This window comes from Pecten maximus, chromosome 13 (assembly GCF_902652985.1).
Source record: "Pecten maximus chromosome 13, xPecMax1.1, whole genome shotgun sequence".
Lineage (NCBI taxonomy): Eukaryota > Metazoa > Mollusca > Bivalvia > Pectinida > Pectinidae > Pecten > Pecten maximus.
The window spans coordinates 11383931-11400085 of record NC_047027.1 but is presented as its reverse complement, the minus strand read 5'-3'; the positions used below and the strand labels follow the sequence as shown (position 1 = coordinate 11400085).

The window sequence follows — 16155 nt, the reverse complement described above, 5'->3', positions numbered from 1 at the left end:
AAAATTTGATGAAACTGAGACCTTATATAATTGAAAATTTGGAATAACATTTTAACCAAATTTTTAATCTATCCCCCTAAAACGTCCGAAATGTGTTAAAAACACTAAGGAAGGTCCCTGTGATACACACTAAGGAAGGTCCTAATACAGTACGTACAGACTGTAACACATTGTCAGGTCCCTGTGATACACACTAAGGAAGGTCCTAATACGTACAGACTGTAACACATTGTCATGTCCCTGTGTTACACACTACGGAAGTCCAAATACAGTACGTACAGACTGTAACACATTGTCAGGTCCCTGAGATACACACTAAGGAAGGTCCTAATACGTACAGACTGTAACACATTGACAGGTCCCTGTGATACACGCTAAGGAAGGTCAAAATACGTACAGACTGTAACACATTGTCAGGTCCCTGTGATACACACTAAGGAAGGTCCTAATACGTACAGACTGTAACACATTGTCATGTCCCTGTGTTACACACTAAGGAAGGTCCTAATACGTACAGACTGTAACACATTGTCAGGTCCCTGTGATACACACTAAGGAAGGTCAAAATACGTACAGACTGTAACACATTGTCAGGTCCCTGTGTTACACACTAAGGAAGGTCCTAATACGTACAGACTGTAACACATTGTCAGGTCCCTGTGCTACCGTTTCATTTCCTTATATAGCGGGTACAGTGAATATATTGCAACTATAACTGGATACAATATAGCAACCAACTTGGACTGGATAGAATTTAACAACCCACCTGAATAGGATAGGATGTAGGAACATATCATTTATTTTTTAGAGCTTAGTATAGGTTTGGAAACTTGTGCCCAATTCCCTTGTATAACAAAGATGCAATTAAAATATTTCTCAATCAATTCTTTCTTTTTTAAATTTCCTTAAATAAATATAACTGACTATCACTGGTATTTTGAGGACGCACGTTAGCAATAAGTGAAGCAATTTATTGGTCACGTGGTACTCGTGAATAGTGATCGTTCTTGTAAACCTGTAGCCTTTAAAATGTCACAAGAGAATTTTACACATTTAAAAAATGAGATTGTTGACAAAGAACTGGAATAGTCCCTATATAAAAATCGGCAGTGCTCTAGACACAAACACAGACATTCTATTTAAAAGCTGTCGATTTTACGACCAAATATTTAGTGCTTGCGATGATGGAGACATCAATTCTTACCTGTACTATATTTTACCTGTTCACAGGTGAGAGTGACATCAGGCAAAGCATACCTGGTGGGGTCAGTAAACAGCCGGGGTGACTGGGGAAGGACGCGGGGATTCTACCGGAAACAGCATCATTACATTGTACAGGTAGATTTTAATTAATTGTTATATAGAACATATTGTAGTATTATCGAAAGTCTTATATAGAATATATGGTAATATTATAGAAATTCTTATATAGAATATATGGTAATATTATAGAAAGTCTTATATAGAATATATGGTAATATTATAGAAAGTCTTATATAGAATATATGGTAATATTATAGAAAGTCTTATATAGAATATATGGTAGTATTATCGAAAGTCTTATATAGAATATATGGTAATATTATAGAAAGTCTTATATAGAATATATGGTAATATTATAGAAAGTCTTATATAGAATATATGGTAATATTATAGAAAGTCTTATCTAGAATATATGGTAATATTATAGAAAGTCTTATATAGAATATATGGTAATATTATAGAAAGTCTTATATAGAATATATGGTAATATTATAGAAAGTCTTATATAGAATATGATAGTATTACCGAAAGTCCTATGTAGAATATACACATTATATGGTAACATTATCGAAAGTCTTATATAAATATATATAGAATATATGGTAGTGTTATCGAAAGTCTTATATAGAATATATGGTAGTATTATAGAAGGTCTTACATGTATATAGAATACATGTATATGGTCGTATTATAGAAAGTCTTATACATAATATATGGTAGTATTACCGAAAGTCTTATATGGAAAACATAGTAGTGTTATCTGTAGTCTTGGTTGTGGAAAATATAGATATTATAAATCGTCTTGGTGTAGCTGAATTACAAATAGTATCGATGTTAAACAAAAATGTTCTAACATATCAAATGATTTAGTATTGAATAGATTTAAAATCATTAACATGTCTTTACGTTAGGTTATACATATCACGAGAATGACTCGTGAAGTATGTATTGACCTTGTACACTGTATTCTTCCTGAGAAATCCTGTAATAAAGTCCATGCTTGTTTCACTGCTATTTATATGAAAGCGTAGCATTGACGGTAGTGGTAATCCTTGTGGGGTCTAAATATCCCGGAAGTTTCCGAATTGGAAAATGGCGTGCAACATATAGTGTATCGGACTTCTAGGTCCCTATAACGTCTTTGATTCAACATAAGCATTTTCAAGTCAATATTTAACACCTTTTGTAACCAAAGCAATAAGACTTTGTTCCTGCAGGCTTTCATGAGGTCCCCCCTAAGGTCTTGTCTTCCAGTGGTCCCATCAAAGGTCTTGTTCCTTCGAGATCCCCTGCCAAGGTCTTGTCCCTAGATATCCCCCATCAAAGGTCTTGTCCCTAGATATCCCCTGCCAAGGTTTTGTCCCTAGAGGTCCCCCGTCAAGGTTTTGTCCCTAGATGTCCCCCGTCAAGGTTTTGTCCCCAGAGGTCCCCCGTCAAGGTTTTGTCCCTAAATATCCCCTGCCAAGGTTTTGTCCCCAGATGTCCCCTGCCAAGGTTTTGTCCCTAGATATCCCCCGTCAAGGTTTTGTCCCTAGATGTCCCCTGCCAAGGTTTTGTCCCTAGAGGTCACCCGCCAAGGTTTTGTCCCTAGATGTCCCCTGCCAAGGTTTTGTCCCTAGAGGTCCCCCGCCAAGGTTTTGTCCCTACAGGTCCCCCGTCAAGGTTTTGTCCCTACAGGTCCCTCGCCAAGGTTTTGTCCCTACAGGTCCCCCCGTCAAGGTTTCGTTCTCTAGATGTCCCCCGCCAAGGTTTTGTCCCTAGAGGTCCCCCGCCAAGGTTTTGTCCCTACAGGTCCCCCGCCAAGGTTTTGTCCCTACAGGTCCCCCGTCAAGGTTTCGTTCTCTAGATGTCCCACCGCCAAGGTTTTGTCCCAAGATGTCCCCTGCCAAGGTTTTGTCCCTAGAGGTCCCCCGTCAAGGTTTTGTCCCCAGATATCCCCTGCCAAGGTTTTGTCCCTACAGGTCCCCCGTCAAGTTTTGTCCCTAGATGTCCCCTGCCAAGGTTTTGTCCCTACAGGTCCCCCGCCAAGGTTTTGTCCCTACAGGTCCCCCGTCAAGGTTTCGTTCTCTAGATGTCCCCCGCCAAGGTTTTGTCACCAGATGTCCCCTGCCAAGGTTTTGTCCCTAGAGGTCCCCCGTCAAGGTTTTGTCCCCAGATGTCCCCTGCCAAGGTTTTGTCCCTACAGGTCCCCCGCCAAGGTTTTGTCCCTACAGGTCCCCCGTCAAGGTTTCGTTCTCTAGATGTCCCCCGCCAAGGTTTTGTCACCAGATGTCCCCTGCCAAGGTTTTGTCCCTAGAGGTCCCCCGTCAAGGTTTTGTCCCCAGATATCCCCTGCCAAGGTTTTGTCCCTACAGGTCCCCCGTCAAGTTTTGTCCCTAGATGTCCCCTGCCAAGGTTTTGTCCCTAGAGGTCCCCCGCCAAGGTTTTGTCCCTACAGGTCCCCCGCCAAGGTTTTGTTCTCTAGATGTCCCCCGTCAAGGTTTTGTCCCCAGAGGTACCCGCCAAGGTTTTGTCCCTAGATATCCCCCGTCAAGGTTTTGTCCCTAGATGTCCCCCGTCAAGGTTTTGTATGTACAGTACATGGCATTGACACTGATAAAACCAAATTCATGCGTTTCTTTGCAATTTTGAATCGCGCACTTCTGTATATGTTCTTGTCCGTTATTCCGACCCCACCCCCAGTATACAGTGTGCGGGTTTGATCACGTGCTTTCCCTTATACATCAGGGCCCAGCTGTTCAAAAGGTGATTAATTAGGCTAATCGCAGTTTAACAACAATTTTGAAATCTTGATGAAATAATTTCTGGTAGAAGTAACTTGACAATATTTTAACTCTAGCGCTCTTCGGTCTCTGCCTACCTGTCTATTTTAAGGAATATCACACTCGAGTTTTGCAGTAAAGGGGAAGTGAGATTTTCACTTATCACGTGATAAAGCTAATCAACTTTTGAACAATTTGGCTCATAAGACTAAATTTTCAAGCAAATCGAAAATCCTGAATAGAAAGACAACATGTCGGCGGCATAGACAAAATGATATACTTGTATTATGATCAATCAAAAGCGACGACAGGTGTCTATGACTTGTGTGGTTCTATAGCCAGCAGTTACATGCCTAGGCGATGTCTTAATGTGTCCATGGCGTTACAGCTTGGGGCTAAATATGTACACCCTGCATGTCACGTGGTTTCATCGATTTAGATTTATGGTTGTATTATTACCAGGCGACATGCTGATCAATTGTTATGATGTTTGTTTTTGTGGCAAAATATAGAAAATTATTTATTGTTCATGTGTTGAGTTTGACGGGACAAATTGGCGCCTGTGGGGCCGTTACATTATTGACGTCTTACGGCATTGATATGTAATAGTGTTACGGCACATGTGTCCGAATATCCTCTCACCTCAGTACCATGCATCAGACAGGTTAACTAATAGGTGTTTGGTTAAACTTACGGAGGTTATAGAATAGTACTAAACGAATACCAAGTCAGGAGTTTCCTCTGACCCCTATCCAAGAACGGCAGACAAGTGTAGATGGCCGGTGTCATATACAACTACAGTCCTTGTCCGAATTTCCTCTGACCCCAAATCCCCGAAAAACTGACCACAATACCAGACTGGATACATCGCATCTATATGTACATGTATATGCTTACATGTAGCAAAACGGCGTTTACCTTTCATAACATTTATTCATTTTTTATCTCACTTGACATACCGGTGTTTATGCTTTGGTAACATTTATATATTTTTTCTTACTTGACGTACCATGATATGTTTCGACTGAGGATACAAATAGCAAAATAGACATAAATTTGACGTAGAGTGAACTTGTGCTATTACTTTTCACTGATATAAATGTGTAAATTTTAATTCCGGATTCACTAAACCCGTCATTATTATATTGAGGACGCGCTCTATAGATGCTTCACGATCAACACATCACATCAATATTTACTATTCGACATGCAAATTTGCCTACCTGTACATATACACAAGGATCAACCAATGAAAATTCGTCTTTCCACGTCGACCAGGTGATGTCAAGCTGACTATTCTTTGGCGCTGTTCATTTCTACAGACTACATATCTCATTAGTGTGCGCTTAGCTGTATATAATTTGTCTGTGGCGTGTCCGTACATTTCCCCGTATTTATCATTCCGTATTTTACATTAACCTTTCGATACGGACTAGTACAAGAAACAACTTGATGCAACAAGATAACTTCGAAGACGTTGTCCCCCATTTTGTATTTATTTTTCTAAAATGTTCTCGGCATATGTCAACATTTGTTACGTCATCTCTCACTCTACCACAATCAAATTTCGGCGCATTTTGTACGAATTGTTATGGCATGGAGATAATTTTAGTGAGTTGTCGGCCATTTTGTGTTTTACTGTACATGTGATCTCGCTCAGCGTTAATACTCTATCTCATTGCCATCTTTATGTACACGGCTTTTAGATCTATTTGGGGCCTAGTCGCTTCAAGTAATTAATATTTCATGGATTGCCATCTTTTGACGAGATACTGGCGCTTGCTGCGCCATCAAATCGCAGTATATGAAGCTGAAAGATATTCTCCGTCCCTGTAAAGTGTACCCTGAATGGTTTTGTTATGGTTGTTTATTGTGGTTGTTTATTATGGTTGTTTATTGTGGTTGTTTATTGTGGTTGTTTATTATGGTTGTTTATTGTGGTTGTTTATTATTTGATAAATTTGTAAAAGAAAGTATTGTGCAGAAATAATGAGAAAATATTGTGTCAATTTATATTGTGATGTTTTCGAGGTTTTCGCAGAATGCACACCTGTACACTAATATCACTCGTCCTAGAGAGTGACCTATCTAGCTGTGACGTCACAAGTGTGTAATATCCGCCATATTGTACAGGTATATAGAGTGAAATATGTTCAGTTCAATTCAATTTATTTCCAAATGCAACACATCATATAGGATAACAAAATATTCATATACATTGTTTGTATATATATACATATTGCAAATTGAATGACAAGCCGGTGGAGGATACAACACAAGCAGTATAATTACGACGCAATGTCATCATCAATAATGAATTACATATTGATTTTGAGAACTGATGCATAACAATGAAAGATTTGGGTAAGATGGACGTGTCTATGACGACATGACAGTATGACGTCATAATTTAAACATATATGCTATTCAATATTAATAACTAATTTCTAAATATATACAAGAACAATGTACATGAAAACTGTAAACTTTTTTCCTAAACATATCTAATTTAATTACTTATCAGGGGAGTTTTTCTTTCTGCAGTGGCATGTAACAAAAATTTACCCCCAGTCTATTCAAAAATTCATCACTTTCACTCGAGAACAATTCTATTAATTTATATACACTTGGACGACAATAATGATACTTTTTGATGTACATGTATGTGTTTCTTGATTCAGAAAATGCTGGACAAAGAAGCAGAAAATTTACTTCGTCCTCGTCGTCAGTTTTGTCACAAACAAATAAATTCTTTGACATCTAGGTTTGTTATTGTAGCGCCCTGATGCAATATTAAGACCATGGCATTGCATACGGAATTGACTCAATAACTTTTTTAATTTGTAATAAATTGGCTTAATAGGATAACATTGAGTACAGAAGGTATCCACATTATGGTTGTATAAATGACATTTCCAAGATATACGCACTCCGTAATTCTTGAATAACTACATCATGGACACGTTGGACATGTACTTACATAACATGAATTTCATTTAAAACGCGTTGTCTCTTCCAAATATAACCAAAACCCACACTACAAAGCTAGTTTTAATATGATATAAACCCAATTACTTTTACAATTAGTGTTTTTTGTTATTCAATTCGACAAGTGCATCATAACATGATTTTAGAATAATTCAGCCAATGTTTCATTACTGATGTTTTACGTTTCCCATGAAATGAATATCTACCAGTTTCGAAGAAGACCATAGCAGGATTTAAATGTTAAACGTCTTAATTTGTTTCGTCTTAAAAAAAAAGATAAAAAACACTTTGTATTCGGGCATAACTTTCGGGCTCCGAGTAAACGGCCTAAACGAATGGTTACATTTATAGGAATGATACACATTGTATGTAGAGATCTTAAAATAAACTCTATTTAAAGAATAGAACAAAGCAATCTAATTAAAATGTAGATGGTCATTCTCACTACGTTACATGAACATCTAACAACATCCCATCAGGGGTCACGTCAGGGTGACCTTTTGGATTAGCCAATCAAATGATTACTTCCAGAATCTTGGAAGTGAATTTATATGTCCGAATTAGCATGACTAGAGTGCATAGCTTGTATAATCTGTGAATTTGTTTCAAGTCATTTCGTCCCATACAGCATATAGCTATATACTGTGCCGAAATGGTTTGCTTCAGATGCATGCTGTGACGAAATGTTTTGCTTCGATGACATCGACAAAATGCCAATTCGCCCTTAAAGTAAAATACACCCATCTCAGAGGTCATCAGAACGTGACCCCTGATGGGATGTTGTTAGATGTTCATGTAACGTAGTGAGAATGACCATCTATATTTTAATTAGATTGAGAACAAAGCAATCATATGATAAAGATCCTGTTGGATACAGGCCCATTGGGCCTCAATACTTATCAATGTTATGAGTGTTCAATACTGTTTGATCACAGCAATCGACCACTCCTTAATGACGTCATTTGTCTTTTACAGCTTCTGATGAATGATAGTTTTACAAAATGTTAAACAGTCCTTGATGAGGATGTGATGTGAATTGAAGCCTGACCTTGACAACGTGTTGACACACATGGCAGCAGTCAGATCCTAAATGACTGTCTCCTCGTCCGTACGGGTTGTACTTCTCCTAGAATCATAATTCCCAATGTCTATACATGTACATTTTATGTACAGAACAATAAAACATGCGTACATGAGTTGAAGGACGAGATGGTAATAATTTGTAATGTGGGCCAAGAGGGATAACTCGTTTAACATTATCATAGAATAGGAATTGCTGAAACGTAGAGAATGAGCACGTGATAAATAACATTTTTATGGGTTTGCGCATGCCCAAACGCTATTTAAACGAACAAAGTTATTTCCGAGGCTTCCTGTTAATCGTCATCTATATTTGTTTGATCACTATCGTATCATTTAATCCGATAATAGTTAATCAAACATTGGCCATGTTCGCGCTGCTATCTATGATTTATGTATTAATGATATTGTGTATCTTGTGTATTAATAAGAACAATTCAAATGCATTAATAACCAAGCGATTATTAACAATATACAGATGATGTAAAAATGTTCAATATTTTTGACATAACATGACATGTTTTATAAATTATAAAGAATTTAAGTTACTATGGCGGAAACACCTGCGTATATACATTGTAATTACGTTAATACGGTAATAACACGTGTACATTTGTACATACACTGTTATTACGTAACTACGGCGATAACACGTGTACATACACTGTTATTACGTAACTACGGTAATAACACGTGCATATACACTGTTATTACGTAACTACGGCGATAACACGTGTACATACACTGTTATTACGTAACTACGGCGAAAACACGTGCACATACACTGTTATTACGTAAATACGGCTATATATAACGTATTAGTGCAGATTTTTTAATTATCAATACTAAATTCCATCGGCAGTGATCAATATTCTATTAAGAATGTATGCAATTAAAGTTAAAATACATTTGTAGCAAGAATACAATCGAATCTGTTTTATGTTATTTGGAAGTTTAGAACGACCTTTTTATATCTGACTTTACAATGTCATTAATTAATTTGTTGTTACTACTAGTACATATTGGAGTTGTACTTCAAATTATTAAAACATTACATCCGAAAATAAAATCCACCATTGTGCTTCCTGCGTGGGAGATAACTCTTATAAAAAATTCAGCAAACCTGGTACTGTACCATACAGATTTTCAAATTATAAAATGAAAAATATATATCTTTCATAATATTATTACAATATTTTGATTTTAAATGAAATATGCGATTGCACGTGAAAAGTGTCTTGATATTCCTCCCCAACCTTTATAAACCGAGATGAAACTGGCTCCAAATGTTTCCATAAATAGACATACTGTATAAAGTCTAAAAATGGCGTATGACTTAAATGTCCAATTTATGTACATTGTAATTCTACTTCGAGAACGATATGACTCGACGAAAATGTCAAATGACAGTGTATTATTTCCCCGTAAGTTATGAAAGTAAATGTCGGTACATTTGAGGTGGGATTGGACGTGAAATAGCCAGGGTATTTAGAGGAGGGTGATTATCGATTGATCGTGAAATAGCCAGGATATTTAGAGGAGGGTGATTATCGATTGACCGTGAAATAGCCAGGAGATTTAGAGGAGGGTGATTATCGATTGGCCGTGAAATAGCCAAGAGATTTAGAGGAGGGTGATTATCGATTGGCCGTGAAATAGCCAGGATATTTAGAGGAGGGTGATTATCGATTGACCGTGAAATAGCCAGGAGATTTAGAGGAAGGGTGATTGTCGATTGGCCGTGAAATAGCCAGGAGATTTAGAGGAGAGTGATTATCGATTGACCGTGAAATAGCCAGGAGATTTAGAGGAGGGTGATTATCGATTGACCGTGAAATAGCCAGGATATTTAGAGGAGGGTGATTATCGATTGACCGTGAAATAACCAGGAGATTTAGAGGAGTGTGATTGTCGATTGGACGTGAAATAGTCAGGATATTTAGAGGAGGGTGATTGTCGATTGGCCGTGAAATAGCCAGGATATTTAGAGGAGGGTGATTATCGATTGACCGTGAAATAGCCAGGAGATTTAGAGGAGGGTGATTATCGATTGGACGTGAAATAGCCAGGAGATTTAGAGGAGGGTGATTATCGATTGGACGTGAAATAGCCAGGAGATTTAGAGGAGGGTGATTATCGATTGACCGTGAAATAGCCAGGATATTTAGAGGAGGGTGATTATCGATTGGACGTGAAATAGCCAGGAGATTTAGAGGAGTGTGATTGTCGATTGGACGTGAAATAGCCAGGATATTTAGAGGAGGGTGATTGTCGATTGGCCGTGAAATAGCCAGGATATTTAGAGGAGGGTGATTATCGATTGACCGTGAAATAGCCAGGAGATTTAGAGGAGGGTGATTATCGATTGGACGTGAAATAGCCAGGAGATTTAGAGGAGGGTGATTATCGATTGGACGTGAAATAGCCAGGATATTTAGAGGAGGGTGATTATCGATTGACCGTGAAATAGCCAGGATATTTAGAGGAGGGTGATTATCGATTGGACGTGAAATAGCCAGGAGATTTAGAGGAGGGTGATTGTCGATTGGACGTGAAATAGCCAGGATATTTAGAGGAGGGTGATTGTCGATTGGCCGTGAAATAGCCAGGATATTTAGAGGAGGGTGATTATCGATTCAGAATTGACGCCCTGTCTGTGGACACAGCCGTAGGCAAATTTCATCTGGAAATAATTTCCCCTGTGAGGATGTAGTGATAGGCTATACATCCACAGGGACCTGAGAATTTGTTATAGTCTATGTGTAATTGGACCTTTCTTAGTGTGTATAGCACATTTTCACATTTTCAGATTTCCAAAGCAGAGTATAACGACACGATAGACAGTCCATACCTTAAATATTCTTTGTTTGTTTCCGTGTTATACAAGGGAATTCGGCACAATTATCCCCAATGATACTAAGCCCTGTCTCTATACAATGTTACATTATTCATTTTTACAAGATGACATATTTACATGGTGTCTGGAATTGATAGCAGAAGTGTATAGAAATTTAGTCTCATCCTATCGCTGTGTTACTGTCATTACCTTCGAAAGAATGTCATGATAGAAATCTTAACGTTATGGTGTTTTGTAGTTTAATTTTACGCGAAAGGAGAGATATTCGGCGTCGTTCTTTAATCGCGTATTCATCTTTCTAAGAAAATGGCCAAAATATATAAATATATATAGAGAGTTATGTAATAGTAAAAATTCAGATGATATGGTGCTGTGTTAAGGTGTCGAATGTTTTTGTGGCGCTTAGTTGAGTGTTCGCCCCTGTGAGAAAGAGTTTGGTTTATATCTCCTGGCCGAGATATCGTCTATAAAAATGATACATGGTAATTGGTAATCAGCCTTTTAGGAGTCGGACGACTGGTTCGCCAGTTGTCTGTATAATGTGACCGGGTGGGGTGTCCTACTGGGTGTTCTGCTGTATGTTTCAGTGAGATAGCGCTATAAAGTCGCCATCATTTCCGCGCTATCCTAAGGATACACACACGAACATACATGTACCACAACCTCCCAAAACATATATCAAACATGGGAGACCGTCCTTTAATGACCTAAGCTGTTTATAGGACATTAAACGATATTTAACCAAACCAAACCAAACCAAACCAAACCCAACAGGGACTGAAAGACCTAGCCTCACAATGCTTACATGTCGGATCCTGTATCCGTCCTTGGCGCTCCTGTTACATGGAGTACAGTGATTCTGATTCTATTAAATCAAACATGATGTCTTTTATCTTTTCAGGTATGTGATTGTCTGTAGTGGAGTATATCTTGGCTTGTGAACTAAACAAGAGGATACGCCGGAATGCCGAGCAGAGTACGTCTCGACTTGTCGTGAGATACACAAAACGATACGCCGGGATGCCGAGAACGCCTCGTCGTTTTATACGATGCCCTGGCAAATGATACCTATACGCCTGACGTACACAAGAACAAGATGGCGCCGACTTCTCTTGTTTCTCATTGGCTTGACAGTCGTTCTAAGCCTCATCAATCTCTGGACCGACCTGAACCTCAAATGCACGGCCTGTAGATCTGTGCATCTGTTTCATAGGCAGTACGTGGAGCTGGACTTCGACTATAAGAAATACATCAATGCCACGTGGGAAGCACGTGTCAATAACGACAGCCTTTTGACACTGTTTACCACGTGGAACCCTTCCATGCAGAAACCGGTGGTGTACCATAATGCCCTTAGAAACTGGGCCTCTTTAAGTCGAAGCGTCACAACTCTTGTCTATTCGAACGACTCAGAAGTCGAAAATATCGCTAAGAAACACAATTGGCAAGTACAAAAAATAGATCGTACTGCGTGCTTTGGCACACCAGTCTTACGAACAATGTTTCAGGAGGTGATTGGCAGAGCGAGGAGTAAATTTTATGGCTACGCTAACGCTGATTTGGTATTCAATGATGGCTTAGTGAAAACACTAGAAGCTGTAGCCAACAATCCCGAATTCTCCAAAGGGCCGTTACTGATTGTAGGCAAACGCGTAGACGTCAATATATCTAAGCTTCAGGAGCCGGTTATTAACGGGACGAAAGACGTGGAGAAACTAGCTCCACACGGGAAGCTTTCGTGGGGATTTGCCGGAGATTATTACATAACAAATGAGTTGTTTCCATGGGAATTTGTACCGGATCTCGTAATAGGTCGCCCTCTGGTGGACAACTGGCTTATCTGGTACGCTCGCGAAGTAGGTGCGAAAGTGGTGGATGCTTCTGGATCCATTTTAGCGGTTCATCAGTTAGCCAATGGACTGAAGAGGATCAAATTCATGTGCAACAAAGCGGAGATGTGGAAAAAGAAACTGCTGCCAAACCTTCCTGTGTGGAAAGGCATGATAGACTGTGCTGGGTATGAATCTAGAGTCGGCGACAGTGGAAAGGTCTTTATATTACCTAAAATATTTTTACCTGAAATTTGTAATCATGACGAAGCGATTTTCCACTGACGCACGTAGATCTTAGGTATATAGAATGGCTATAGAGGGTTATTTATCGGTACAGAATAACGTGTTTTGAAGACGCCGAGAGTTTTCTAGTACAATACATTATAGGGAATGCCTCCTTAACGACTGGCAGAGGCAAATAAACTGGTCCATTAAGTAGATACAGCTGATGCATATATATAAACAACTAATACATACACATGTCGCGGAATTACTTTAGGGGATAACTCGAACTAAGTCAGATACATAAGGCTTCCCTTTCCATAGTCTGACGACAGAATTTAGAACCGTGGGTTTGGGATATACTCTATCGTTATAACCCATATTTCCATAAAAAAATTACTTGTGGTTAATTAGGCACTTTTGTGTAATGCTTTCCCAGGAAAATTGTGTGTTAAGGGATATTGGTGGGCCCGATATAGCCTACTGGATTATACAAAGTAATGCAATTACCTGATAATTAATTATTTCTCATTAAACTTTAATATTTACATTTCCGGTGTGTATTCTGTATTTGGCCTTACTAATGATATTGACGTTTACATTTCGGTAAACGTCATTCTGGCGCGTAGGGGTACAGTATTGGCAGTGAGTGACTTTAGGGCCCCGATTCGGTACACGCACGCATTCTTTTATTTTTTACATCTTGTGATAAAATTTAAGATGTAAATGTTAAAAATATCTTTGGGAATGGAACCAAATACTTATGTTAGTGTGGAACTATATTCTGTTTATATCCTGTAGGTGACCACCTTTCCCGCCAAATTGGAACCAGCTGTTTTGCTATATATACTATCGGTTGTCACGCTGTTACGCCAGTGTCAATAACGTCCAATGAATGACAAGTATTGATTTTTTTTCGGTTAGACAATAATAATAAAAATAATAAAAGTCAAATAATTTCCTTACTGGTGTATAAACAAGATAATATTTCATCGGAATTATAACCATCTAATTACCTTTACTGCTCTAATCATATAAAATATCACTTGTGTGGAAGCTAGGGTCTTATTTCTATCCGTACAGATTTGCCACATCGTGTCACCGATAAATATCTAATAATCTGTTCTGGTTTGATGATAATTTTACCTGTAATGCCACATTGTAGTTGTTTATCTGTTTTACGTAGAGTGCGTACAGAAGCCCTGTGTTTTGCGATAGATTCACCATCTTTGCATTACTTAGCGGTGTTTAAACATGTTATTAAACACTGACTATTTATTTCAAAATATTTCATGATAGATTCATATTGATAATCTAAATATCACGAATAAACGGTTACAATCTTAGTGTGTCAGTTTTACATTGGGAAAGACGTGTCAGCTTCTTAACGTATTTTATATAATTCATTAAGAACGTCGTGTTTTATGTAGTAAATAGGCGGATCCAGAAATCCGATAAATATTGTAGTATTAAACTTTAAGATGAATATTTTACAGAAAGAATGGAAGACTTGTTGAAAGTCACCCCCCCCCCCCCCCCCCCCTAAATTGTGTCCTTCGCCGTATCCCGATTATCGTCAGTTATGCCCACTTCAACTTGTGCTCAAATATCGCCTACCCTCTTATTGAAGTTTCACATAATTTAAGTAATCAACCAACCTCTACCTCCCCAATCTTCGGTGATCCATGATCAACAAGTATCATGGATTTCCTTTCATCCAACTCTACCCTCCTCCAACTCTCCACGAAGTGATCTTTCAGTTCCCTCTTTTGTGGCCCGTTTTTCGTGTAATACCTTTCCAGATTTCTCAAAATTGCTTTCTTGTTCGCAGTTACAACTCCTAATTTTGTACGCATGCTCAATTGTCCCTCAAGTCAGCCCACTTCCTGTCTGAAATAAGTATCCCCACCTCCAACCCCACCCCTCGACTCAGTTGCCCAACTTCACATGGAAATAATCGCCCGTCAAACCACAGTATGAAATAATAAGGTCCTGTTTTCCTTTGTTGATCCGGACGATGTCATTCCAATGACCCCATTATTCGTGTAAAATATACCCCACTGTTGAGAGTGTTGCTCGTCTGCCCGTCAGGTGATATTCTGAGAGTTATCTCCCTTCTAACGCGCCCACTTCCCATACGGACCCGCCATTGTAAGTACATGTATCTGCTAATGCATATCCCGATGTACCACTGCCTTATAAAGCTGATATCTGTACGTAAGAGAAATCTGAGAGAACATTATGTATTTGAATACGTGTCTATTGTATGCGAGTTTTATTTAAGATTTTTAGAGAAAGTAGCAACGTATTAACAAAACACGTGTTAAAACGCGATTTTAATGTTGAACTTTTTTTGTTTTATTGACTGAGTTACGCTGGGGAATAATTTATTGTCCGCTGTGCTGTTGATAAGTTGACATGTATTTCTGTGTAATGGTTATTCTGGTTTTAATTATCACGTCTTTACTCACGTGTTTTGAAACGTGTTGTGAGATTTGACTTAATTGTGTAATAATTTTATTGGATTCCTATAAATAATTCTTTAATCTTTAAACGCGAGTTCTTCCTCCGCATATAAATCACAGCGAATGAAAAAAAGTAGGTCATCACTATTCTGATTTTATCGCTATTCTGATTTAGGTTTTAGTGAATTAGACATTTTTTCGACCAGACTCTGTACATATTTATAATTTCATTTTCTGGTTTAAACAGATAGGTACCGGATGTTAACAAAATTGTTTGATTTAAAAACAATTGTGCAGACACCTGGATTTATTACATACCTGTTTCTGCTGTGATATTATGCAGTAATTGTCCTTTAGGTGGTCACCTGATCACGTGCCCACTGACGTACATGGTACAGACATTTAACATTCCAAGCTGAAAATCAGTTACACTGTGATAAGCGGATATGATAATGCGCCGGCGCAAGGCCTTAGTACCAGGATGTGACTGTTGTCAAGGTTGTTAGATACCGGATGTGATGCTTATCATTCACAATAACTGGAGGTAACCGTTACCATGGTGATCGGCTACTGATAAGGATCATGACAACCTGCCGTTAACAGGATCGTATATTGTTTACTTAATGATATTGCTCGTGCTTTTGCGCGCGAGAATAATTTCGAAAAAAGGTGAGAGACGTTTAGAA

At 38.5% G+C, this 16155-nt stretch overlaps 1 protein-coding gene across 2 annotated transcripts in view; it reads left to right on the top strand.

Annotated features, from left to right (window-relative positions):
* Positions 1–14450, top strand: part of LOC117340335 — an 87467-nt gene extending 73017 nt beyond the window's left edge. For both annotated transcript variants that reach the window (XM_033902098.1, XM_033902099.1), the window contains exons 3-4: positions 1231–1338; positions 11852–14450. In XM_033902098.1, coding sequence (XP_033757989.1) covers positions 12000–13064 — 1065 coding nt within the window. In that variant the 5' untranslated portion in view covers positions 1231–1338; positions 11852–11999 and the 3' untranslated portion in view covers positions 13065–14450. The remainder of the gene's footprint in view (positions 1–1230; positions 1339–11851) is intronic.
* Positions 14451–16155: the final 1705 nt, after the last annotated feature.